The sequence below is a fragment of the Pteropus alecto genome, unplaced genomic scaffold (genome assembly GCF_000325575.1).
Source record: "Pteropus alecto unplaced genomic scaffold, ASM32557v1 scaffold433, whole genome shotgun sequence".
Taxonomy (NCBI): domain Eukaryota; kingdom Metazoa; phylum Chordata; class Mammalia; order Chiroptera; family Pteropodidae; genus Pteropus; species Pteropus alecto.
Genome location: NW_006433953.1, coordinates 985,405 through 1,009,008, shown reverse-complemented (window position 1 = coordinate 1,009,008; position 23,604 = coordinate 985,405). Strand labels below are relative to the sequence as shown.

The 23,604-nt window shown below is 53.5% G+C and overlaps 2 protein-coding genes across 5 annotated transcripts; one reads left to right on the top strand and one right to left on the bottom strand.

Moving 5' to 3' along the window:
* On the top strand, nt 1–13,077 carry STAT6 (signal transducer and activator of transcription 6). Of its 2 annotated transcripts, none has more exons than XM_006908929.3 (22): nt 1–123; nt 2,794–2,930; nt 3,339–3,477; nt 3,786–3,869; nt 4,257–4,395; nt 4,523–4,575; nt 4,783–4,931; nt 5,517–5,648; nt 5,774–5,962; nt 6,274–6,361; nt 6,491–6,613; nt 7,185–7,277; nt 7,617–7,823; nt 9,038–9,132; nt 9,229–9,365; nt 9,698–9,844; nt 10,062–10,125; nt 10,228–10,335; nt 10,527–10,619; nt 11,387–11,437; nt 11,532–11,660; nt 11,743–13,077. In XM_006908929.3, exons 2-22 carry the CDS (start codon nt 2,815–2,817, stop codon nt 11,930–11,932), a joined length of 2,526 nt encoding a protein of 841 aa, XP_006908991.1. In that variant the 5' UTR covers nt 1–123; nt 2,794–2,814; the 3' UTR covers nt 11,933–13,077. The 2 variants fall into 2 exon arrangements, with proteins under 2 accessions (XP_006908991.1, XP_006908990.1); XM_006908928.3 differs by having other exon boundaries at nt 11,529–11,660.
* NAB2 (NGFI-A binding protein 2) lies at nt 13,022–19,137 on the bottom strand. Of its 3 annotated transcripts, none has more exons than XM_025044704.1 (7): nt 18,805–19,137; nt 16,495–17,368; nt 15,938–16,071; nt 15,540–15,591; nt 15,313–15,445; nt 14,902–15,114; nt 13,022–13,912 (listed from the first exon to the last, which is right to left on the bottom strand). In XM_025044704.1, exons 1-7 carry the CDS (start codon nt 18,885–18,887, stop codon nt 13,803–13,805), a joined length of 1,599 nt encoding a protein of 532 aa, XP_024900472.1. In that variant the 5' UTR covers nt 18,888–19,137; the 3' UTR covers nt 13,022–13,802. The 3 variants fall into 3 exon arrangements, with proteins under 3 accessions (XP_024900472.1, XP_006908992.1, XP_006908993.1); XM_006908930.3 differs by having other exon boundaries at nt 14,902–15,099; XM_006908931.3 differs by lacking the exon at nt 14,902–15,114.
* Nucleotides 19,138–23,604: the final 4,467 nt, after the last annotated feature.

The following is a 23,604-nucleotide window of genomic DNA, read 5'->3' as shown; positions in this document are numbered from 1 at the left end:
GTGGTGGTGGTGGAGGGCGGGTGCTATCAGGGCCAGCCCTGAACTCGCTGGACAGAGCTACAGACCCATGGGGCCTCGCAGTGCCCGCTGAGAGAGGGAGAAGACAGCAGAGGGGTTGCCAAGGTGAGGGGATGGCTCCGAGGATGGGAGGGTGGGCGGCCTCTGACCATCAGTGTGGGTGGGGGGCTGGGTTCTCAGGATCCTTCCCTGGGCGGAGTGGATGGTCCCCAAGAAATTGTTTCAGCTAGTGTTGGTAGCTGGTGGTGCTAGGTTTTGGCAGTTTCGAATCTCAGAGGAATCTGAGATGAGTACGGGCCCAGCACTCCCACGTCCCCCTCATGGGTCCCTTTCTCCACACCCTTGTCCCCGCACTTCCAGGGACCAGTAAAGGCAGAGAAAGGAGGGCAAGGTGGTGTCCTTCGGCCTGCTGGGTGTTTGTGTTGGGGAGGGGAGGGAAGTGGCTGCCCCTCCCTAGAAGGTTGATGCCAGAGGGCAGTGGGTCCTTGACAAACGTCTATCTCGTTGCCCCATCCAGGTTCCTGTTCAGGAACTGGGGGTGGTGAGCGAGCCCCAGATATAGACCTCATGGTGCCCCAGAGGAGGGGGAATTTCCCCCCTCAAAAGTACTCCATGCTTGGCTGCTGTAGACGCCGAGATTTCCCGGCGGCGCGGTGTTAACCCTCCTCGTGCTGAACTGGCTCCACCTCCTCGCACCCTCTCCCCGCCCCCACCGCCATATACACACATTGGGCAACTCAGAGAAGCTCTTTTGACTTTTGATCCTGTGGTCCCACGGTCAGAGGACTCGAGAATGTAGGGATTGAGGAGATAAGGTTTAGGCCACGAAGATGGTGATGAGAAGCCCGGACGTCGGGCTTTTCTTCCCGGTTGGGAAGGGAACACTGGCCCCACCCCCTTACTCTGTAGCTCCTCCGTTCCTTCCAGTCTTTAGGGGGTTTTAAGCCAAGGGTGCCCACGTCCTGGAAGGCCAATCCACCGAGCCTTGTTATTGGGTAGAGGTTGGGGAAAGTGTGGTCTCCTGACGTCTGGGGTTGCAACGGGGGAGGAGTTTTGAAGCCAGGGCCCGGCCAGGAGGCTGGTCACTCAACATGGGCATATAGAGAAAGTGGGGCTGCCTATGGATTAAGGATCTGCTCAGGCCTCCAAAGGGTAGGGGTAGAGGGTCAGAGGTCTGAGCACCAAGAGAAACAGGAGTGTAAGAGAGGAGATAGGAATGGAGTCCCTCCCTTGAATTTGAAACACAGACCAAAAGGTGCCCCATTCCAAAGTGGGGTCGAGAAAGGCCTATTGGAAGACCCTGAGCAGGAGCAGGGAGGATTCTGCTTTGGAGAGAAAAGGGTTGGGGGTGGGGACTGGGGCTGCAGGAAGGGGCAAGAAGACAAGAAGATTCTACTTTGGGGAGGAGAGGGAAGGATTGGAATTGGGGGAGAAGGTCTTGAAACAGGAGTCTCTAGAGAAAAGACTTCTCTGGTCTGCATCCTTTTGGGAGTCTTGGGAGAAGGGTGAGGCTAAAATCGCAACAAGAGGATTTGGGGTTACTAGGTTGAGGGAGACGCAGGGAGTTTCCAACCCCTTCCTCTCCCTCATCACTGGGAGAGGAACATTATGAGAAACATGAACCGAGAGACCCCTGGGAAACCACTGACTTATCCCCCACACCCTGCGGCCCACCCAGAAATGGGAACGCATTCTTCTCCCATCTCCATTTTTTCTCTCCCTCTTTTTTCTGTCTTTGGCCTTCTAGCCAAGCTTCTAGCTTCCTCTCCCCATCTTCTAGGCTCTTTGCCCTAAGTTAATTAACTCCACTTTTTTTCCATGCTCTCTCACTTTCTTGCTGAGTTCTCTCTACTTTCTCCTTCGCTCTATCTCCCCTTCTTCAGCTCTCCTCCCTCAGTCACGTTCCTCTTAGGATGATGAGATTTGGATCTGGAAGGGATCCTAACTGCACAACGTGTTAGTTAATCCCCACTCAAATTCAATCCTGATTCAAATCCTAATTTCCGAACTCCTTTGCTGAGTGGCTCTGGCAAGTTAGAGGACCCCCTTGAATCAGTTTCTTGATCTATGAAAGGGGATAATTATATATTTTAAAAATTGTTGCGAGGCTCCGATGAGATAATGTGCTTAGTGTAATGCCTCGTACATAGTAAGTGCTTAATAAATGGTAGCTATTATTGCTCTACCATCCTCTTCATCATTTAGCTGGCTAGTTTTCAAATTATCTCACGGAGACTTGGAATTTTAAGGGACACCTCTGGGGTCAGGAGGTGGGGAGAGGTGAGTGGAAGCAGTGGACTTCCAGGCTACTTGTATACCTTTTATATAATTGGGATTCCACAGATTAAAACTAAAAATGTCTACTGCTTTAAAAAGTTTGGAAAGTTCTGCACATACCCAAGCCTCATATTTTACAGAGGAGAAGATTGAGTCCTGCAGAGAAGAGGTTCCTTGCCCACAGAACCAGGACTAGGTCTAGAGCTGCGACCCAAGTCCTCTGCCTTCTCTCAGAGAGCTTTCCCTGTTGCCTGATGTCCCCTGTCTCCCTACCCCTATGGCTGTAGCTCAGCTCTTCCCACCCATAATCCCTGTGGTTACCACTGAAAGGATCACCTTGTCTCAGACACTGACCAAAGGTGTCCCTGGTTTGATGTGGTCTGCCTGTGAATGGTGGGATGGTATCTGGGAGGACTGTCTATAGGAGGTCCCTGGCTGCCCCAGAACATAGGCCGCCTTTCTTGGGCACATCTTAGAGTAGCCGTTCCTTTCTTCCAGGTGCCCTCCAAACCCCAGATCATGTCTCTTTGGGGCCTGGTCTCCCAGATGCCCCCAGAAAAACTGCAGCGGCTCTATGTGGACTTTCCCCATCACCTGCGGCACCTCCTGGGTGAATGGCTGGAGAACCAGCCCTGGTGAGTCCTGGCTGCCCCACGCTGATCCCCCAGGTCCTCCCCAACACTTTCCTTTTCATTAAATTTTTCTGCTCCATTTTGGGTCTTGGGATCCATTATTCTATGCAAGGTGGCATAGATTTAGCAGGGAGTCTGTGTGGAATCAATCAAGACTATGGATGTTGACACATGGAGTCCCCCATCATGCCCTTAGGAGGCTGAACCAAAGAGGAGGGAGGTCAGGGCTGGGGCAAGGGCCCTTCGCATCACAGCTGGGAGACTGTGGAACAAGGGGCATGATGAGGGCTGCAGAGAGTCTGGATGGAGAATAGGAGGGAAGGAGCTGCTGAGCTGTTTGCTGTGAGGTGGAGGGTCAGCAGAGCTCAGGAAGCACTGACTCAAGGCCACCTCATTCTGATCTTCCCACAGGGAGTTCCTGGTCGGCTCAGATGCCTTCTGCTCCAACATGGCCAGCACCTTACTTTCTGCCACTGTCCAGCACCTTCAGGCCTCTGCCAGAAAGCAGGGCGAGGGGAGTGCCATCTTGCAGCACATCAGCACCCTGGAGGTGGGGGCAGGAGAGGAGAGGACAAGGCTGGAGTGGGGTTGGAGTGGAGCTGGGGTGAACGTTGGGTGCTGGAAGGAAATTGGTTGGATGTTTGAAGCAAACTGGTGTTCCCATGGTTAGCTGTTAGCTAGCATGCAAATTAGATTTTAAAAGCATGCAAATGCATGAAAACTTCTGGAGTTTATAGTTGTGTTTCAGTGCATGTGTAAATTGGAGCATGGGGTGGGGGCATTGAAGGGGGGAGACTGGGGGAGGCTGACATGTGTAAGAGCCAGGCTAACCCTGTCCACCACCCTTCATTTCTATAGAGCATATATCAGAGGGACCCTCTGAAGCTGGTGGCCACTTTCAGACAAATACTTCAAGGGGAGAAAAAAACTGTTATGGAGCAGGTATTGTGATACCCCATCTCCCATTTCAACTCAACTCCTTGGAACTTGAGCCATGAGAAACTAGAAGGAATTTGAACTTCAGAAAAGGCGAAGTGTTCTAGGCCCAAGATGAACAAAGGAGGTTCTAGAGTCAGAGTGAACCCCAAGCCAAGCTCAGGGAGGCTTCAAATGAAGGACCAACGGTAGCGAGTCCTGGGGAGGCGAACAGAAAGAGCTGATTCTGCCAGGAGAGAGATCTTATCTCTGGAAGATTCCGAAAAGTTAGGAAGAACAGTCAGAGGGGAAGTCCAGGGAGGTGACATGGCAGCAGGCACCCCTTTTAGGGAGCAGAGGCTTAGTGGAGAGGAATGGGCAGAGTATTACTTGGTGTATGTCCCTCCTGTGCAGTTCCGCCACCTGCCAATGTCCTTCCACTGGAAGCAGGAGGAACTCAAGTTTAACACAGCCCTGCAGAGTCTGCAGCACCGAGTGGGGGAAATCTGCGTTCTCCGAGAAGCCATGAAGCAAGGGGCTGAGGCTGGCCAAGGTGGGAACCTGGGCCTGGAGCCCTAACGGGGTTCTGGGGAGTGTGTGGGAGTGATCTTCTTTTGGACCACAACCTTGACTGAATTTCAAGTCTATCTGCACTCCTGATTTCTGCCCCTACCCCTCAGTGTCTCTGCACAGCTTGATGGAAACTCCTGCCAATGAGACTGGGCCAAGTGAGGTGAGTAATGGACTGAGAGGTGAGGATTGAGCTCCAAGTGTGATCTTTGAGAGATCTCAAATCTGTGGAGGGATGGAGATTAGACCTCAGAGAGACAGACTGAGGTGGGGTAAGGGAATGCCAGAGAGGTGAGAAAGACAGCCCTATCCTCAGGAGCTCGGTGAGGAGGCAGTGTGTGGTCTTGGCTTAGGCCTTCCCTGCCCGTAGGCCCTGGCCACGTTGCTGCAGGAGACTGTCGGGGAGCTGGAGGCTGTCCAGGCCCTGGTGCTGAAGAGGATCCAGATTTGGAAACGGCAGCAGCAGCTGGCAGGGAATGGTGCACCCTTTGATGAGAGCATGATCCCACTACAGGAGAGGTTGGGGCAGGGCTGACGGGGAAGGGAGTGGCCTCAGGGTGGGCACCTGCTATCTCTGTTTGAGGAACCACAGGTGTGAGAAAGGAAAAACCAGGCAACAGGGCGTGGAGTGGGCCGAGACTCAGAGGAGCCAGTCCCAGCAAATCTGTGTACACTGTTCAGGTTGCCTCCTGTATAAGTACGCCCACCCAAGGGGGCAAAAGAGGGACTTCCTCTAACCAACACTTTTTGTTTCAAGTCCCGTGCCCAGAAGAATGGGAAGCCTTTTTCTATTTGGCCTATTGGGCAGGGCCCCTTTCAATTTGTGCAAAAGTACCATACACGCTGGCAGCTGACCTAGGTATCAGAGCCCTGGGGAGAGAGGCAGCTGGGTTCCACAGGGGGTCCAGGCACTGAGAACCTCTCACCCAGAGGCAAGGGGGATCCCAGAACTCCTTTAGCCCAGGTGCCTTGCAGCCACACCCACTGCCCATCCCACCCCTCCACATCCACTATCCTGCTTTCTTCTTGGGTTTAGGGGCAGGGCATCTGGGCTGGAGTAGGTAGCCTGAATCCTGTGCCCCCTGACCACTGTCTTGCCCCCAGATGTGAGAGCCTGGTGGACATTTATTCCCAGCTACAGCAGGAGGTGGGGGCAGCTGGTGGGGAGCTTGAGCCTAAGACCCATGCAGCGCTGCTTAACCGGCTGGATGAAGTCCTGCGAACTCTTGTCAGCAGGTATGTCCTGTGAGCCCCTAGCCCAGCCTAGAACAGACCCCAAGGAAAGAAAAGGGTGAGATCTGTGGAGAGGGCACCAGGAGGGACCCAGCCGCTAACTTCCCTTTTGTCCTCACTCCTCTCAGCTCTTTCCTGGTGGAGAAGCAGCCGCCCCAGGTTCTAAAAACTCAGACCAAGTTCCAGGCCGGGGTTCGATTTCTGCTGGGCCTACGGTTCCTGGGGTCCCCAGCCAAGTTTCCGCTGGTCAGGGCTGACATGGTGACCGAGAAGCAGGCGAGGGAGCTGAGCATGCCCCAGGGACCCGGGACTGGAGCGTAAGCCTGGGTTGGAGAAGGCCTGTTGGGGTGGAGGAGGCCAGAGGAGCCTGGGGGACTGACACCTCCGAGAGCCGTGTGATGGAGAGGGAGGGCAATGGGATGAATGATCGAGGCAGAGGAAGGGGAGAGACCCATCAGTGCTGGAGTGGAATGGGGGCATCATGATTTGGACAAGATGGGATGCCTCCCGTAAGAACCCTGGTGGGGAGATGAAGATTTGGAGCCAGAAGTCCACGCCATTCACCCATGGACTCAAGTTCTTCCCCACACGTGGTCAAGCCTGCTCACTCTCTGATCTCCCCTGGCAGAGAAAGCACTGGGGAAATCACCAACAACACTGTGCCCCTCGAGAACAGTGTTTCTGGGAACTGCTGCTCTGCCCTGTTCAAGAACCTGGTGAGGACTTCAGGGAGCAGTAGGCGGGGAGGGAGTAGGGGTCCTCAGACCATGGGATTCTCCTTGGAGAGGGTGTCAGGAACCCAGGAGTCTGTCCTTACTCCTGCTGTCCCTCACTCCACCCTGCAGCTTCTGAAGAAAATCAAGCGGTGTGAGCGGAAGGGCACTGAATCTGTCACCGAGGAGAAGTGTGCTGTGCTCTTCTCCACCAGCTTCACACTTGGCTCCAACAAACTCCCCATCCAGCTCCAGGTGAGCCAGGTCCCCAGCCCTGCCCAGTCTGGGGTCCCAGGTCCCCTCCATGCCACACACTGGGGCCCTGGGTCCTAACTCTTTCTTCGTGACTGCCCCATACTCTGTGTGTCTGGGACTTATACATGCTGGGGCCAGGGTGAGCAGAGAGGAAAAGGAACACAGAGTGCGTAGGCCAGGGAATAACAGTGTAGTAGCAACAAGCACCTTTTTATAGACCAGGGCACTGTTTTAAGGGACACACTCACACACAGTTCTTACAGTAACCAGGAGGGTATTATTACTAGCCTCATTTTATAGATGAGGCCATTGAGACACAGAGATTGAGTAATTTACCCAGGTCACATGGCTACTAAGTGTCGAAGCTGGCTTTTGAAACCTGGAGTTCTGGCTCCATAGCACTGACTCAACCACTTCTCTACAGTAAGGCCCTAATTGAGCTTCAGAAAGCGTTTGATAACATACCATGAGCTTTTTGTTGTGCGAGTCCAACAGCTTCCCCCTCAGAACCAGTCCCCTGAGGAAGCCCCTTGCCCCAGTAACAACCACCCCCTCTCTTGACCTCCTTTAGGCCCTATCTCTGCCCCTGGTGGTCATCGTCCATGGCAACCAAGATAACAATGCCAAAGCCACCATCTTGTGGGACAATGCCTTCTCTGAGATGGTGAGGAAAGATCTGGAATGGCAGGGACAAGAGCAGGGTGGGCTCTAACATGGGGTGTGGGGTACAGGCTGATTGGTTGGCAGGCATGTTCAGATGAGAGTCATCTTAACTTCTCCTCATGGACTTGCTTTCGTACTTGTGAACTCTTTTCATACCAGTCTTAACTATCATGTCATAGCACCCTAAAGTACTTTTGGAAAAGCACCATCTTTGTGAGCAAGTTCAAGGGGACAGTGCTTGGGAGGGACAGCCTTGGGGAGGTGGGAAGAATGAAGGCCCCTGCCGAGGAAGAATGGGGGTGATAGCCTAAGGCACCTTCTCATTCCTCTTTTATCCTAGGACCGTGTCCCCTTTGTGGTGGCTGAGCGGGTGCCCTGGGAGAAGATGTGTGAAACTCTGAACCTCAAGTTTATGGCTGAAGTGGGGACCAACCGGGGACTACTCCCAGAGCACTTTCTCTTCTTAGCCCAGAAGATCTTCAATGACAACAGCCTCAGCATAGAGGCCTTCCAACACCGTTCTGTGTCCTGGTCACAGTTCAACAAGGTTATTCCCCTGCCCTGTGGGCCTCCCATTCCCAAGCTCTTCATCCCTGGGACACTCAGAGCCTCCCCAACCTCTGCCCAGGGACCGACTGCTGGGCTCTTCACCATGCCCCATCATGTCCATCAGGAAGGCCTCTGTTAGGGAAGGCCCAGGCAGGAAAACCTCTCAGCTTGGGGGTCAGCCCAGAGGATGTGTTCTCAGGCATCCCTCAGGTTTTGGTCTGGGGGCCCTCTGTCCTCCTGCTTTACTAGTAAGTTGTATGACTCATTCAGATTGTGTGTAAACACAGCTCTGATGGAAAATGACTTTGACTAATTAGGAAAATAGTTCCTAATGCAAAAACTGAATGAAATCCCACAGGGACATATACCAGTAATACCAATAAACATGTGTTGACAGCTTACTATATGCCAGGTGCTATGCTTAGCACTTTATATAAGTAATCTCATTTAATCTTCCCAACCTCCCTTCGAGGTGGGTGCATTAGTATCCCCATTTTACAGATGAGGAACCTAATGTTCAGAGGGGTTAGTTTATCCAAGGCCAGCAAGTGAGTGGCAAGGCTAGGATGGAACCCCATATTTCTGACTCTTGCTCTTAGCTACTATATTTTACTCCTTCCAAAATCATAAAATGGCTCAGAACTGGGTCTATTACAAGAACAAGAAAATCTGGGTGTCTTGGTTGACCACCAGCTGGGTAAATATAGTCATGTACTGTTCTCTTAGAAAAAAGGAAGAAAGAAAAGCCCACATGACCAGAGGATGTGTTAGCAAACAGCACACTTACATGTGGCAGCTGCCTTCTCTGGACTCCACCTCCATCAGGCCCCATTAGGGATGGGTGGAGCACAGTGGTTATGAGGGGTCCCAGCCCACACCATCTAGGCTAAATCCCAGCTCTGCCTCTCACCAGCTGTGTGGACCTGGGCAAGTTGTTTGACCTTTCTAATCTTCCATTTCTTTATCTCATAAATGGATGGGATAGTTTTAGAAACTATCTTCATAGCCTTGTAAAGATCAGATAAATTAATTTGTGGAAAGGGCTTAGAATAATGTCTGGCACACGGTAAATGTGAGTGTTGTCATTGATGGGGTCTCAGATCTAGTGTGGTCTCTTAACCCTGTAACTCTGTCATGTGGGCACTCACAGCTCAGTGCCTGCCCTAACCAAGATCCAGCTCTGGCCCTTTCATGCTCCCTCTCCCCCCACAGGAGATCCTGCTGGGTCGTGGCTTCACGTTTTGGCAGTGGTTTGATGGTGTCCTGGACCTCACCAAACGCTGTCTAAAAAGCTACTGGTCAGATCGGTGAGTCTCTGTCCCAGGTGGCCTGAGTAGCTACACCTCCAGCTCCCTCTCCACCTCCAATGCCTCCAATCCCATCTTCTCCTTCACCCTGGTTAGGCTGATCATTGGCTTCATCAGTAAACAGTACGTCACCAGCCTTCTTCTCAACGAGCCTGATGGAACCTTCCTCCTTCGCTTCAGTGATTCAGAGATTGGAGGCATCACCATTGCCCATGTCATCCGGGGCCAGGATGGTGAGGTCACCCCTGCCAGTCCTCTGTTCCTGTGCCTACACCCCCTGGAGTTTCTCCTGGCAAGGAAATGTTCTGGTTTCCTTGATGCCGACCCTGGTCTTCAGAAAGTTCTTCCTTAGGTCCAACTTCATTTCTTCCTTCTGTGGTCTAAAATTCTACCTTCTCACTGTGAGCTCTGTGGGGATGGACATTGGTGGGTCTCTTCCCCCAATACCCCCACCTGAAGTCCTCTCCCGCTTGCCTTGGTAGATTGAGAATGAGTTCTGTGTCAGGGCTGGGGAAGGGGAAGAAAATCTGGAGAGAGAGAACTCAGGGTCTCATTCCTATCATAGGCTCCCCACAGATAGAGAACATCCAGCCATTCTCCGCCAAAGACCTGTCCATTCGCTCACTGGGAGACCGGATTCGGGACCTTGCTCAGCTCAAAAATCTCTACCCCAAGAAACCTAAGGACGAGGCTTTCCGGAGCCACTACAAGCGTGAGCTGGAGCTGGCGGTTCTGACTGCTTCCTGACTTCCACCTCCTCCCTGCTCCCAGCTGCCCCCTCCTTACCCACTGTGTGTCATCCTTGACTTCTCTCTCCATTTTTGTAGACCCACTTCTCCTACTTGCCCATTAGCCATGCCTTCCTCTCCTACCTCCCCTCCTTCCTAACCCTCAAGCACTTCACAGTTCTCCTTTCCTCCCCACAACAGATGAACAAATAGGTAAGGATGGCAGGGGTTACGTCCCAGCTACAATCAAGATGACTGTGGAAAGGTATGGTGGTGGGGATGATGGGTGGGGCCTGGTACTTACTTGCAGGAAGGGGTGGTGGCATCAACGCTTGGTCAGTCACACGTGCCTCCTTCCCTCCTCTAGGGACCAGCCACTTCCCACCCCAGAGCCCCAAATGCCTACCATGGTACCCACTTATGATCTTGGAATGGCCCCTGACTCCATGACCATGCAGCTTGGACCAGACATGGTGTAAGGAGCTTGAGAGATGGAAATGGGAATGGTCTGTGCAGGCGGGCTTTCAGCATGGGCAGCTGGAGGAGCTGGCACTGGGGGCTGAAGGGAATTTTCGTTTCCATGAAAGGGATTCCCCATCCTGAAGCAGGAGTTAGGGGTATCCAAGAGAAGGGCTGGCATCAGGGGGTCCTGCTTTCTTTCCCCAGGCCCCAGGTGTATCCACAACACTCTCACTCCATCCCCTCATATCCAGCCCTCCCACGAGAAGAATCGGTCAATGTGTTGCCAGCCTTCCAGGAGTAAGTGAAAAACCTCTTGGGGATGGGCTGGGCATTCGCATGTTAGGAGAGGCTCTTCTGTGAGAGAGGGGCAACAAAAAGGTTTCTCTCTTTTGTCCACTCCAATAAGACCCAGACTTCCCTAGGTTCGAATTCCAGCTCCACTGCTTACTGACTTTGGACAAGTTACTTAACTCTGGCGCCTCAACTACAATATGGAAAAAACAAAAACAAAAAACCACCTTCGTCATAGGATTATTGTAAAGGATAAATGAGTTAGTATGTGTAAAGCTGAACTTACTACCTGGCTCATAGCAATAGCTATGTAAGGATTAAGATGAGGAACCTAATGTTCAGAGGAGTTAGTTTGTCCAAGGCCTCCCAGCAAGTGAGTGGCATGGCTGGGATGGAACCCCATATTTAGTATTCTCTCTCCTGCTCCTGGAATCCAAGGCCACTTATCTACTGACTTTATTTTTGTTTCGGCCTTGAAGTGGTCGAGGCGTGACATCTCCCCTACCAGGAGTTAAGGTGGAGGATTTAGAACCACCAAAGTAACACAAAAAATTAGCTAATCCAGCCTTTTCCACCCCATCCTCTCCAAGTCCTCAACTCACACTTTACAGATGGGAAGACTAAGCTCACGTGGTAGGGATGGCTTGCCCAAGGCTATGTAGTTGGGAAAAGAAACCAGAAATTCTGTTTCCTTACTCAAGTGTTCTTGATTTTGCAATACCTTGCTCTCACCCAGCCTTCCTTTCTGACTGTGTTCTCCTTCCTGCTTCCAGACCTCACCTGCAGATGCCCTTGAGCCTGCCCTTTGACCAGCCTCACCCCCAGTGAGTGACAGTCTCCATCCTGATCCAATGCACCCCATTGATTCCTAGCCTCACCCCACCCCCAACATCTTATTCACTTTTCTGGTCCCAGCAGGACCCTGCTGCCGTGCCAGCCTCAGGAGCATGCCATGTCCAGCCCTGAGCCCCTGCTCTGCCAAGATGTGACCATGGCGGAAGAGAGCTGCCTGAGCCAGCCAGTGAGAGGGTTCCCTCAGAGCACTTGGTGAGTGGCGGCCTGGGGGTGGTGGCTGAGTGGAGTCTAGAAGAGTGGGTGTCATGCCTTTCTTTCTCCTTCCTCCTCGCAGGGTTGGTGAAGATATGTTCCCACCCTTGCTGCCTCCCACTGAACAAGACATCACCAAGCTTCTCCTGGAGGGGCAAGGGGAATCAGGGGGAGGATCCTTGGGAGCCCAGCCCCTCCTGCAGCCCTCCCCCTATGGGCAGTCGGGGATCTCAATGTCCCACCTGGACCTAAGGGCCAACCCTAGTTGGTGATCCTAGCTGGAGAGGGAGCTCAGAGAGAGAGCTCTTCTACCCCTGTGGACCTGCTCTGGATACCTGCCTATGCTCCTGTCAAACAACAGATGGGAGGGTGTCTTCCTTTCCCCACCACTCCCTGGTCAGGAGAAAAAGACTGCCCAGAAAAGGCTCAGTGGATAGAGCCTATCCACGCCTTCCCTCCTATCACACACCCGTCCCCTCCCTTAGCTGAAAAAGAAATTCAAGTTCTAAAGTGAGACACGCCCCAGCATGCCTGCACATGCAGCACATACACACAGCTCTACTTGGGAGATGGGGCTGAGCAGGAAGGGGGCTGGGCAAAAACACAGGTTAAGTAGGGCATGGAGGGCTGCTCCTTCCACCCCCAGCCAGGACCCGGAATGCACATGCAGAAACACACAGATACATGCAGACACTTGCACTAGGGCCTAGGGATGGGGGGATGGCCTTGGGTCCCAGCCTTGGGGGGAATAAAGTAGTTCAGGAGATCCTGGGTGGGAGAAGAGGGGCCTGTATAATTTGGTTACCGATGTGGGTTTTGCCCAGATTAAAAAAACAAATCCCAACCGGCTCCAGATTCCCGTCAGAGGCTTTCGGTTGTGTATGAGATGGTTCAGAAATACACGGGCCAAGTTTCTCGGTGTATAGCTGCGTGAAAGGGTGTGTACCTGAGACATGTTAACATATAGATGTCACATACATTAGTCATTATTGCCATATAGAACATCTACCTGATTTTGCCTACGTAACAACCTAAGTTTTGAAGTGTGAGACACTGCACAAAAGACACGGACAAACATGCTGGTCTAATGCATGCTAACCCAGATGTACTCAGCTTTGAGTATGAGTGTGCTCAGGTTGGTCCATGTGCCTGTAACATCTGCATATGGCTGTAGCTTTGGTGCGTCAACACTGCCAATCCCACCAAAGACGGGTGTGAGTAGGGGGCAGACCCAGGTGTGTGGTTCTCTCCATGTATTACGGGCCCTCCCCTGCTGCTTCCTTTCTATTTCCCCAGCCACAGCCAGTTTTCCTACACTCCTCCATCCTATGCCACCCCTTCTCCCTCTTGGGGGTCATAGATCCTAAGCCATAAAATAAATTTTATTCCAAAATAACAAAATAAATAATCTACTGTACACAATCTGAAAAGAAAGACGCTCTAACTGCTCGAACAGGTGCTGCGGTCTAGCCCCCAGCTGAGGGAGATACTGAAGGAGACACTGAGTCCAACCCAGGTCTCCTATGGGGACCAACGAAGGGGACCCCATATCCACCACCCCTCCCCCCACCGAGAGGGCAGTGCAGGAGGAAAAGAACTGCTGAGGACTTAGGGGAAAGATGGGGATGGGTGGGTAAACTGCAGCACTCGTTAAATTAAAGAAACAAACTAGAAGCACAAAAATGGGGGAACAGAGGAGATGAGGAACAGGTCCAGTGTTCCCAGGTCCCCACTTCTGGGGAGAAACGCTTCCATTTTCAGCCGCTGGACCTTCCCAGGGAAGTCTCCCTTTCCCCCATGTCCAAACTGAATCCAACTTCTCACACTACTGGTTCAAACTAGAGAGAATGGGAGTGTGTTGTATGAGGGAGGGGAGGATCCCAGATGCTCTGGAGGCAGTCCTTGCCCCGCGCTCTGGGCAAGGGTGTAGGGCAGCACACACTCTCCTTGCGTCCTCTCGCCAGGCCCTTGCTCGTTATTGCTTAAAAGCCCCATAGTCCTGCGCCCATGGAGCAGGTGGGGAGGCAGGAGAAGGGCAGCGGAACCATCCAGGGTTGTGACTAGATGCCAGGGATCGAGATTATAGGGATCTGTGGGAGCCAGAAGTCCGGGGACCTGGGTCTGAAGACACCAGTCCACCCCTCACTGCCGACTGGCCTCAGCCTCCACTTTCACACTGCTCCTGCGACCTTCCACCAGAGCTGGATGGGTTCCTGGGGCAGGGCATCTGTCCAGTAGCCCTTCCTCGAACTCTGTAGGAAGAAGTGGTAGGTTAGGGGGGCGTGATGCTGCAGACAGAGGTGGCTGAGAACAGAGGCAGGGGTAGAAAAGGCAGCAAAGATGAGCTTGATTTACTGCGTTACTGACTCTTGCCCACTGTGTGTATTTGGAGGGGGTTCCATATCCAAGTGTATGCACCCCCTCCTCTTTCTGGCTGTGCGTAGCTAGCTCTCTATCTCTGTATATGTCTCTCTTTCTCTGTCTCTCCCGCCTCCGCTCTGCTGGAATTTCTGGTTCTGTCAGGAGCTGTGGGGGCGACTTGGCTCTGACCTCTCCCCCTCCCCCCTTTCCAGGCTTTGCCACCCCCACTCGGCTCTGGCCCCCTCCCAGGCCCCACCCACCAAACCATGCCCCCCAAGTTTCTTAGAAGCCAAGTCAGGGGGAACACAGGAAGCCAGCCTCCCAGCTCCTCCCCCAAGAGCCCCCTTCCAGTCCCCGCCCCCACTTCTCACCCACGCACAGTTTAAAAATACCAAGCCAAGGTTGGTGGCTTTGTCTGCTGCGTCACTCTCAGCCCAGCCGCTGCCTAGCCCTCTGCTGGCCTACTCCCCCTTTCCTCATCCATACACAAAGCATCCCCCTTTGGGCTCCTCCACTTCCAGGCTAGGCAGCCCCACCGCAACTCTGCCTGCTCTACTCTCCTGCATTAGTAGAAGTTCTCGTCAAGCTTCCCTCCCTGGTGACCCTCCTCCTGCTCTCTCCTTCATCCCCTCTTCTCTGTCTTCCTACTCACCCTAGCTCTCCCTTCACGGATTTCTGTTAAGGTCAGACCCTGCCCTGTAGGAACAGTCCTGCAAGGTCCTCCTCTTCTCAACCCAAGTCCTGGTTAGCAGGGTCCCCACCATTCTACTGCCCTGCTGACTACAGCCCTCTTCCTCTCACTTGGCCTCAATACACCAAAATTGCTACATACGGCCTGGGTAGTGGGTGTGCTTAGGGACAGCACTGCTGGCTGCCTCACCTGCAAGAGGCGGCTTTGCAGGCACACAGGGGCTGAGGCGGCCCACGCGGTCTCGGTCATGGGAGACGAGGCGGGCTAGCCGCAGCCCCTCATCCATCAGTGTCTGCTGCAGGATATGGCGGCTCCACAGCCCATGGGCTGGCAATGCCAGAGGCAGGTCAGCAGGGGGCGGCGTCAGCCTTGGGCATGACCCCACAGCTGTGGGCATGGGCACTGGTCAGGTAAGGGACTACAGTCAACAGAACCCCCACCCTCAACCACACAGCCATACCCATAGGTCCAGGCCTTTTTACTCCCAACCAGCCAGGTCTCCCAACCCTGTTCCAGGCAGTTTGCCTCCTGGCTCCCTCCTCCCATGCCTTCCAACCACTCCACCCCCGAAAAGAGGGAAGTGTTTTGATGTACACTCACCCTGCAAATGTCCGTCTAGACTCTCGCCGGACAGGCTGGCGCTGTCTTCCTCCAGGCTGGGGCGGTATGGGGGTGCATAGGACTCAGGGCCTGGAGGAGGCTGCTGGATTTCAGAGTGACTTTGTTCTCCAACCTGTAAATACCCCAAATGGGGAAATGACGACCTAGCAAGAGAGGGGACTGGGGAAGGCTGCCCTAACCTCCTACATGCACCCTGGAAAACCCACCTCCTGTTTCAGCTTCTTCAGTGGGGGGCCTCCCAATTCTTCAGGGTGGAGCCTGCAAAGATAGAGAAAAATTAGGAGGATGAGGCTGAGGAAGAACATATTATAGAGAGGGCACATAATCTGGTATGCATTATTTCAAGACCCTAGAAAGAAGCTGGCTGAGCAGGAGTCAAGCACTATTATTGGCGGGGGGGGGGGGGAGGGGGGGGGTGGTGTCAGAGAGCATCTGAGATGGATGGGAGAAGGAACCAGACCCCCAGAAAAGTGAATTTCACCAAAGGCAGGACATGCAAGTGGGTGGGAAGCAGGCCTGGAGGCACTGGAACTGGAGATTAGCACGTGACCCAGCTCCTTGGCAGGATTCTAATCTAGGAAGAACCTGGAGAAGGAAATCTCACCTGGATCCCTTCAATGAGGACAAATAGGTGCTCTCTCGGGCTACTTGTCGTGACAAGGAGAAGAGCTCTACCCTTCGCAGTAAGAGTGTGTTGTCCCTCATGCAGAACTGGGCAGCAGCCTCATTGATGGTGAGCTGTGGAAAGGACCACCAGAGCAGTCAGTATCCTAACTCCCCACTGCCTTGCCCAGACCTCCTCCTAACTTTTCACCATCAGACAAATGAGGCCCACCCATCAGATGGCTGTTTGGGTTTTGACACTACGTAGGAGCTTTCTGAGGGAGGAAGACAGAAGTCAGCACCCACAGCTTCCTAGGAATGCCTGAGGGCTCCTCCACTCCTGTGGAGTCCTGAGCAGCATGGAGCTGGATAGGTGGGCTCTCTGCTACCTCCTCAGTTGAAGAGGGAAGCACTGTAGTAGTTAGGTTTGGGGTGAGGGGATCAGGCTGGGGTTCTGGTCAAGGAGTAATGAAACAGACTTGGGGAGTGTGAAGACTCACAGGTGAGTAGGTTGAGGCCTGGGAGCCAAGAGCAATCCTGGGAGGGTAGGGTCCTCACCTCATGCAGGCTGAGCTGCTTGCCCTCCCGCCGCTTAGAGTCAAAGCGGCCATAGATGATGCTGTATTTGCGGATCTCCTCCTCCTTCTGGCTGTCATTATCATCCATCTCAAAGATGTGCCCAACACTCCGTGCCAGCTTCTTGTTCAGCTTCAGCAGGGACGTAACCTCCCCAGCATCCCCTCTCGGGAAGCTCCTGAAGATCCTTTCCACACTCTCCACCACCATTCGTACCATTTCTGGCTCCAGTCTCTCTGGACTACCCCCAGCCCCAGTTGCTGTCAAACTCCCAGCCCCATTCCCCTCAGGGACTCCACCCCCTGCAGGTGGGGAGAAGGGGGGTGAGCCAGCCTCCTCTTCTCCTCCTGCCCCAACATCAGACTCTGGAGTGCTCCGACCTGGCCAAATTCGGGCGTCCCCTGCCCCAGGTCCCCCAGGCAGTGGTGACAGTTTCTCTCCAAGTTCAAGGGGGCTCTTGGGGCTAAAACTGCGAGCACTGCCTGCCTTTTCCCCTGGGCTGCCATGCCCATTGCTCATGCTCCCTTTCCGGGTGCCCGCAGTCTCAGAGATCTTGAAGAGTGGAATGCTGGAGACGGGCACGGCAGGCACTGGCTGGCTGAAGAGCCCTGGATTGGTGGCCCACTCTCTCAGTGCCTTCTGTAGGCGTCGGACATGGAGGGGCTTGGTGGCCATGCCCACGAGTGCCATGATCTCCAAGAACTCCTCCTCACCCGCCTCGCACAGTTGCTGCACATCATCCCCTCCCTGCTGGATGAAGGTCTCGTAGTAGGAAAGGAGATTGGCGCGCTGCAGGACTCGGTACAGCTGCAGCTCCCCCAATGTCCGAGGCAGTGCCATGGCTCGGGTAGTAGGCCTGAGAAGGAGGCGCACCAGAGAAAGAGGGGGGCAATCAGTGCAAGTCCGCCTGCTGGCTACCAACCCACACTCAATTGTCTTCTTCCTACCTGCTTTTCTTCTCCTTTTTCTTTTGAATGCTCTCTGCTCAGTGCCCAGGCAGACTATGAAAATCAGGCACTGCTCAGAGGCACAAATATGCCAGTGCCATCCCAGACTGGACAGAAGTACCCAAAGCCAGCCCAGTATCTGCATAAGTAGCTCTTAGCCTCATACTCAGCTTTCATCTTTCTGGCATGAGACAAGGAGACTTTGAGCACTGAGACTAGCCAGCACATCCCAGATGGCTAGACCTCTCTATCCTCCAAAACAAGGGCCTTATTTTCCATTCTAAACATCAGCAGACTCGCCATTACTCAGGGTGATATCTCACACAGAGGTAAATGTAGAGCCCCCGTTCTTCCCATAGTAGACATCTGGGGCCACTGCTGGCCAGCTTCGCTTTCTGGTGGCGTCCTCCCCGTGTGGCTGAGAGGGAGGGGTGTGGCCCCTTCCCTGCTTTTTCCCACTCTGCGAGCCTGGTGGACCCCTGTTCTGCTAAGCTATCCGCAGCTTTTCCCAGGGATTAGGTATTCTTAGCACACTCTTCCTCTTCGTCCCAGGACTTGCCCTCCCCTCCAGTGCCCCCAGTTGGCTCCTCTCCCAGCAGTGACCTTCCCCACCTACTAGGTAGGTAGGCCGGTACCTTCATCTCAGTGGGGAGGGGAGGAGTGCCTCAATTATTCTGCTCTGGGCCTGTTCTGCCCACACACACTCCTACCGTGGTAGCGTCTGTGGGCGAAAACTGCCGGGGGGGCTCCCGCCTACCTCTCCCTCATTTTCCACCCACATCTCAAGTGGAGTCGGGGAGCGGCTCAAAGCCTCTTGAAGGAGGGGCTGCACGCCGAAACTCCCCTCCCTATGTTGTAAATAAAGGCACAGAAATGGGAAGAAAAGCCTAAGGCAATCCCCTGCTTCTCTACAGACTCGCTGATGCTCTCTTGGCTGAAAGGCGCCGGCTTCTCCCGGATCCCGGTCCCCGTGCGCTCCGTGCCAACGACAGACTGAGCCAGCCGAGCGGCCCTCCCCCCGGCACTGTTGCCAGCTAGAGCTCCAGGGCTTCCCCTGGCGCTTGGGGGCCCCCACATTCTTTGAGAGGGCTCACATGCTAGGTCATGCCCACAGAGTAAACGGAAGATAGAGAATCAGGTAGTATTCTTTTACATCCCGGTTCATCAGATCCCTGCCTGCTCCCAGGGCCCCGTAATTTGAACTCACTCCGTTTTCCATCAGTCTCCACCCCCCACCCCCGTACCGCTTCCCCTCGTCCTCTCGGCGACCTCCGCCCTCCGGACCCCTTTCCCGAGTCCAGCTCCACCCATCTCCACTCCCCACCGATTCCTTTTGCCCACTAACTTGGGTTTGGACTGCGGGGTCCGGCGGCCGCAGTCCCCTCCGCCCGGCGGCTGGTCGGCTGTGGGGGAGGGCGCTCTGTGCATGGACGGCCTCAGACCACCGGGGCTGCCCCTCTCCGTGCCCGGCGTGCGGCGCCTGGTGCGCGCTGCGCTCTTCCCGGCGTGCGAGGCCGTGTCCGCCGCTGTCCGGGCTCCGTCCCTCCCTCCACGTCTCCTCTCTCAGAGCCTCCGCGACTCTGTCTGTGCCTCTGCCCCCCCACTCCCCGGCTGCGCTTGCCGCCTCTCCGCGCCTCCACCCCCACAGGACGCACGGGGAGCGGGGCCCCGGGAGGCGCTGGCTAGAGACAGAAAGGCGGAGACTGGAGGAGGGGGATGTGTGGAGCAAGAGGTGGGGGCGGGGACTTGGAGTCGGGGCGCCGAAGTGGGGACTGGGGTGACCGAGGCCGGGCTGGGGAAAGCGGGCTTGGGGACCCAGCGGGAGGAGCGAGGTTGCTCCGAGCTGCCCACGCCGGATGCACAGCCGGCCTTCTCCGCGCCCACGTACCCACGTGAGAGCCCAGCCGGCGACATTCCTCCGCCTCCCCCTTCAGTCCCCCTGCCATCCCTACCCGTCGGAGCGGAGTTTCACAACCACGCATAGGTACACGAAGACATGGAGAAGCGCATGGACGTGCATACGCGCCTAAACAACTACGCGGATGCCCGCTGCCCACACTCAGGCCTCGGGGTAGTGGACGTGTGAATGTTAGGAGTGAGCCGAGAAAAGTTGCAGGAGTCTTGGGGTGTGCGGCTCCTGTCGTGCGTGCCTCTAACTCTCATAGAGTGCATTTATGGCAGTTCTGTGAGCGTGGGGCTCTGCAGGAATCTCTTAGTTATCCCAGTGCTCTTCTCCAGCTCCAAAAGGAGTAATTTGAAGAGGCCGCTTTCGGAAACCCAGGCCTCCTCCATCCGTGCTTACAGTCCAAGCTGAAGTTTAGGGAACAAGAATGGGCAGGTTATGCTAGAAGCTGCCACTTATACGCGCGTTGATTAGACGCGTCAGGTTTTGTTAACGCATAGGTCAGGCAGGGATGGGAGGGGCACCCCGCCTTCGTCTACTCGTCGCACCCTATTTGCTGAGGATGGGAACCTGCTCCTGGGGAATTGTGTGTGGCAAAGCCGGGATATGAAGGATACCCCTTCTGGGGACGTCTCTTAGGTTATTTCGCCGGGGAGTGTAGTGGAAGATGGGAAGGAGGCCGGGAGCATGTAACTCGGCTATCGACAGAAGAATTGGTAGAAGGAGCTCCTTCAAGAAGCCTAGCCACACCTTCGCAACCCTCCACCCACTCCTCCCTTTTGTTTCTTCTAGCCCCATCTGGTTCCCATTACACTCCCGCCCACGGCTGGATGGGCTGAGGTTGGGGGGGCGGGCAGGCTGGGGCTCTGAGGGCCTGGCTCTGCGGCTCTAGGCCGTGAGGAAATGCAGTCGGAGGAAGCAGGGGCGGGGGTAGGCGGGAAGCGAACCCACGGTCCAGAGGCAAGGTTCCCTTCAGTCCGAAAGCTCAGCCCCGCCCACCATTCCGCACTTCTGAGTGGCCCGGCCAGGCAGGGCGTGGGCGGTGTGGGCGTGGACGGGTTTTACATTCTGGCCTGGCAAGGGGACCTTTGTGTTGTCTCCGGTAGGGGCAGGAGAAAAAGAGTGTATTACCGGGGGCTTGGGGGGATTTCAGGAGCTAAGATTCTTTTCTCCATTCCATTAAACCCCAAACCCAGTGGGAGGTGGTAGGAGCAAACTGAGTTCTCCCGCCATCCCCTATCCCGCGACTGGAGGGCACCGCTAGAGAGGCTCCCTCGGGGGCACTCCTGGACCCCCCCTTGTGTGCGAGCGCCCCCTCCTCCACTCCCCTCTGCTTAGATTGGAGCCCGGGTTGCCAGCCACTGGCCGCGGGTTTCCACGTGCCTCCTCCCTCCTGCTGCCCACGCTCCCCGTGACGCACATCCTCCGCCCACGCAGCCTCTGCTAGAGGCGCCCCCTCCCTCCCACCTGCCCTCTAGGGGCGGTGCTGAGCCCCTGGATCCGCAGGGCGATGCAAGACCGGGGAAGAGGGCGGAGCACGGAGTGAAGCAAAGGGGCAGTCACCAACCGGGAGCCGGCCGCCTGAGTCCTGGCCCAGGAAAGAGAACGAGAAAGGAGCCGATAATGGGGGCTCCACTCCTCGATTATGGGGCGCCAACGCGACCAGAGAGGGAGGGGGGAGGAAAAACTCGCGGACCTGGCCTGCCACCTCCTCTAGGGGACTCTGGAGGGGTCTGTTTGGGTGCGAACGTGTGTGTAAAACTCCTGAGCGTTTGTATCTTTGTTTCTCGGGGTTGTCGTGAGTTTCAAATAAGAGGACGTATATGAAAACTTTGTAAATTTTAAAATGCTAAGCAAATGTATGATATTGCCAGTTTGTGCCTCTATACCCTGAGATTATGTATTTAGATGTTTCTTTTCATCTACTTGTATATCTGTGACTCTGTCTCGGTTTATATGTGAGCCCCTATGTGTGGATTTAAAAATATATACATGAAAAATATCATTGACTTGTCAAGCCCCGCCAGAGGCCCAGAGCGCCCCCGCAGCCCGAGCTGCTGAGATGTCTGTTCTTCACTTCCCTCCCACTCCTACCACCCTCAACTCCCCTCCTACTCCCTTCCGTTAAGAACAAGGAATTTCCAGTCTTTAGCAAAAGGAGAGACACAGAGACAGCTGAGGCTATGAGAAACTGTAGGAAAACACATAAAGATAAGGGGCAGGGGGAGGGGCAGATGACAAAAAGGGAGTGAGGCAAATACAAAGATCTTCATTTCTTCTCTTTTTCGCCATGGGCTCCATTTTCTCCAGCGTGGCTCAGGACCACTTTCCTACTTGACTCACTTGTTCCCCCATCCGCACCTCAGAGGTCTCAAAGGCACTCAGAGCAGAGCTACGGGACTCCTTCCTATTTAATCAATTGATAAGTTGTCTATAAATAATTTGTTAATGATTGACTAATAACTAATTTATTGTATACACTGGTCTCTTCCAGGAAGGGAAACAGTATCTTCACAATTTTCCAAGAAAAGGGACAAAGGTTATGAAGAAAGTGGGTGAAAGAGGAGTGAAGAAATGGCCCACCAGAAGGATTATCATTCCCAGGCACGCGTAGGTTTTAACCCAGCAGAGTGCACTGTTCACTGCCTCCCATCCCCACAATTTTTCACCAGGCCAAATCCAGCTCACTCAGCAAGGTCTGGCTCAAAGGTCACCTTGGACTCTTTTTTTCCTCTAGGCAGCATTCCTCCCTCCCACCCCTCAGTGGCCTCATGGCTCTCTATACACATTTCAGTATAGTTGCTTATTTCACTCTCAGCCCAGGACCTCTCCAGGATGGATCTGTTATTTGGTGGGCCCTCTTCAATGCATGGGCTGATGATGCTATTTCCAGGCCTGAGCAACTTTGAAAGGGGCAGTTGACACAAATTTTACTCCACAGGGAGCTGAACCTGGGCAAAGCTGTTTAAGTGGAGACATTTGTTTTCTCGGTCTCCTTCCTTATTAGTTTCCAGTGAGTCTCACAAATCTGGCTCCTTGGCCTTTTAAAATGTCCACTATTCTGGTAAATTAATTCATGCCCAGGTGCTAAAGGTAGAAGGCTGAAATCTTTGCTATTAACAGAAAAATGTAAAGTAATGATACCTTTTTCCTATTTCAGTAACATGTTAGTATTATAGTCTGAGGAGTGTTGTCCTTCAATTTAGTCAGCTTACAAGAGAAGCTCATCCTTCAAAGAGACAAGCTGACTTTAAGGAGCTCATAGACTAGTAGAAGAAATAGACATATAAAATAATTACAGTATAGTGCAATAATAGGGGTACAAACAATGACAGAAGTATAGGAGGCAAATGATCTATTCTGCCTGGGGTGGTGAAAGACAGATTTAGACAGGCATCTAAAGGAGATAATGATGCAGCCTAGGATTTTGAAGTCTGAATAGATTTCCAGGAGGAAGGGATAGTCAAGTCAGAGCAGAATGTAAACTTACAGGGAGGTACAAAACAGGATGCTACATTTAAGAAACTGGAAATTGTTCATTATTGCTGGACGAAGGGTGGTGGTGCTTAAAAAGGAGCCCAAGGAGGTGTACAAGGCCATTTCATTAAGGATATTATAAACTAAGGCTTCTCAAACTATAGTAAAGGACCAATTTAAGATATTCCAATCTATTGTCCACTTTCTATAAAATCCACAAAAAGTGAGTTATTAAAAAAGCGAAATAAAATCCCCTTTTTATTGGATTCAGTAAATATAACAGTTCTCTGTCAAATTGCCATGAAAGTTTCTACAGCCTTACACTTAATTTCTGAAATTGTTTCATTGCAGAGTAACCAACTCTGAATAGCACTGCTGTAGTTGTTTCTTTACATCTATTTTAGATCATAGTAAAGACCCTGGACTATATATCACAGGAAATACTATGGGACTATAAAGACTTTGTAACACGGGAGTGACATGATCAGATCTGCATTTAGGAGTAGTGTGGAGGAAGGTTTTTATGGCTGCAAGAACAGCAGAGAGGCCAGCTTGGAGGAAACTTAAGTGGCCCAAGTGTGAGATGACAAAGTGCTGGACTAAATCACTGGCATGGGATGGAAAGAAGAGGACAGATTTCAAAAGATTCAAATCAATAAGACCCAATAATTGAGTGGCTAAGGGACTAGGGGAAGAGAAGAAGGGTTAGGGTGACTCTCAGACTTCTAGCTTGGGTGACAGAGTAAATGGAATGGAGTGCTTCTT

Excerpts from the sequence above, each read along its gene's own strand:
- NAB2 (XM_025044704.1), bottom strand. The coding sequence starts at position 18,887 with ATGCACAGAGCGCCCTCCCCCACAGCCGACCAGCCGCCGGGCGGAGGG. Across the intron at positions 17,369-18,804 it reads ACCCCGCAGTCCAAACCCAA|GCCTACTACCCGAGCCATGG; the intron begins GTTAGTGGGCAA and ends CCTCCTTCTCAG. Across the intron at positions 15,115-15,312 it reads TCTAGACGGACATTTGCAGG|TGCCCATGCCCACAGCTGTG; the intron begins GTGAGTGTACAT and ends TTACCTGACCAG.
- STAT6 (XM_006908928.3), top strand. The coding sequence starts at position 2,815 with ATGTCTCTTTGGGGCCTGGTCTCCCAGATGCCCCCAGAAAAACTGCAG. Across the intron at positions 7,278-7,616 it reads ACAATGCCTTCTCTGAGATG|GACCGTGTCCCCTTTGTGGT; the intron begins GTGAGGAAAGAT and ends CTTTTATCCTAG. Across the intron at positions 7,824-9,037 it reads CCTGGTCACAGTTCAACAAG|GAGATCCTGCTGGGTCGTGG; the intron begins GTTATTCCCCTG and ends CTCCCCCCACAG.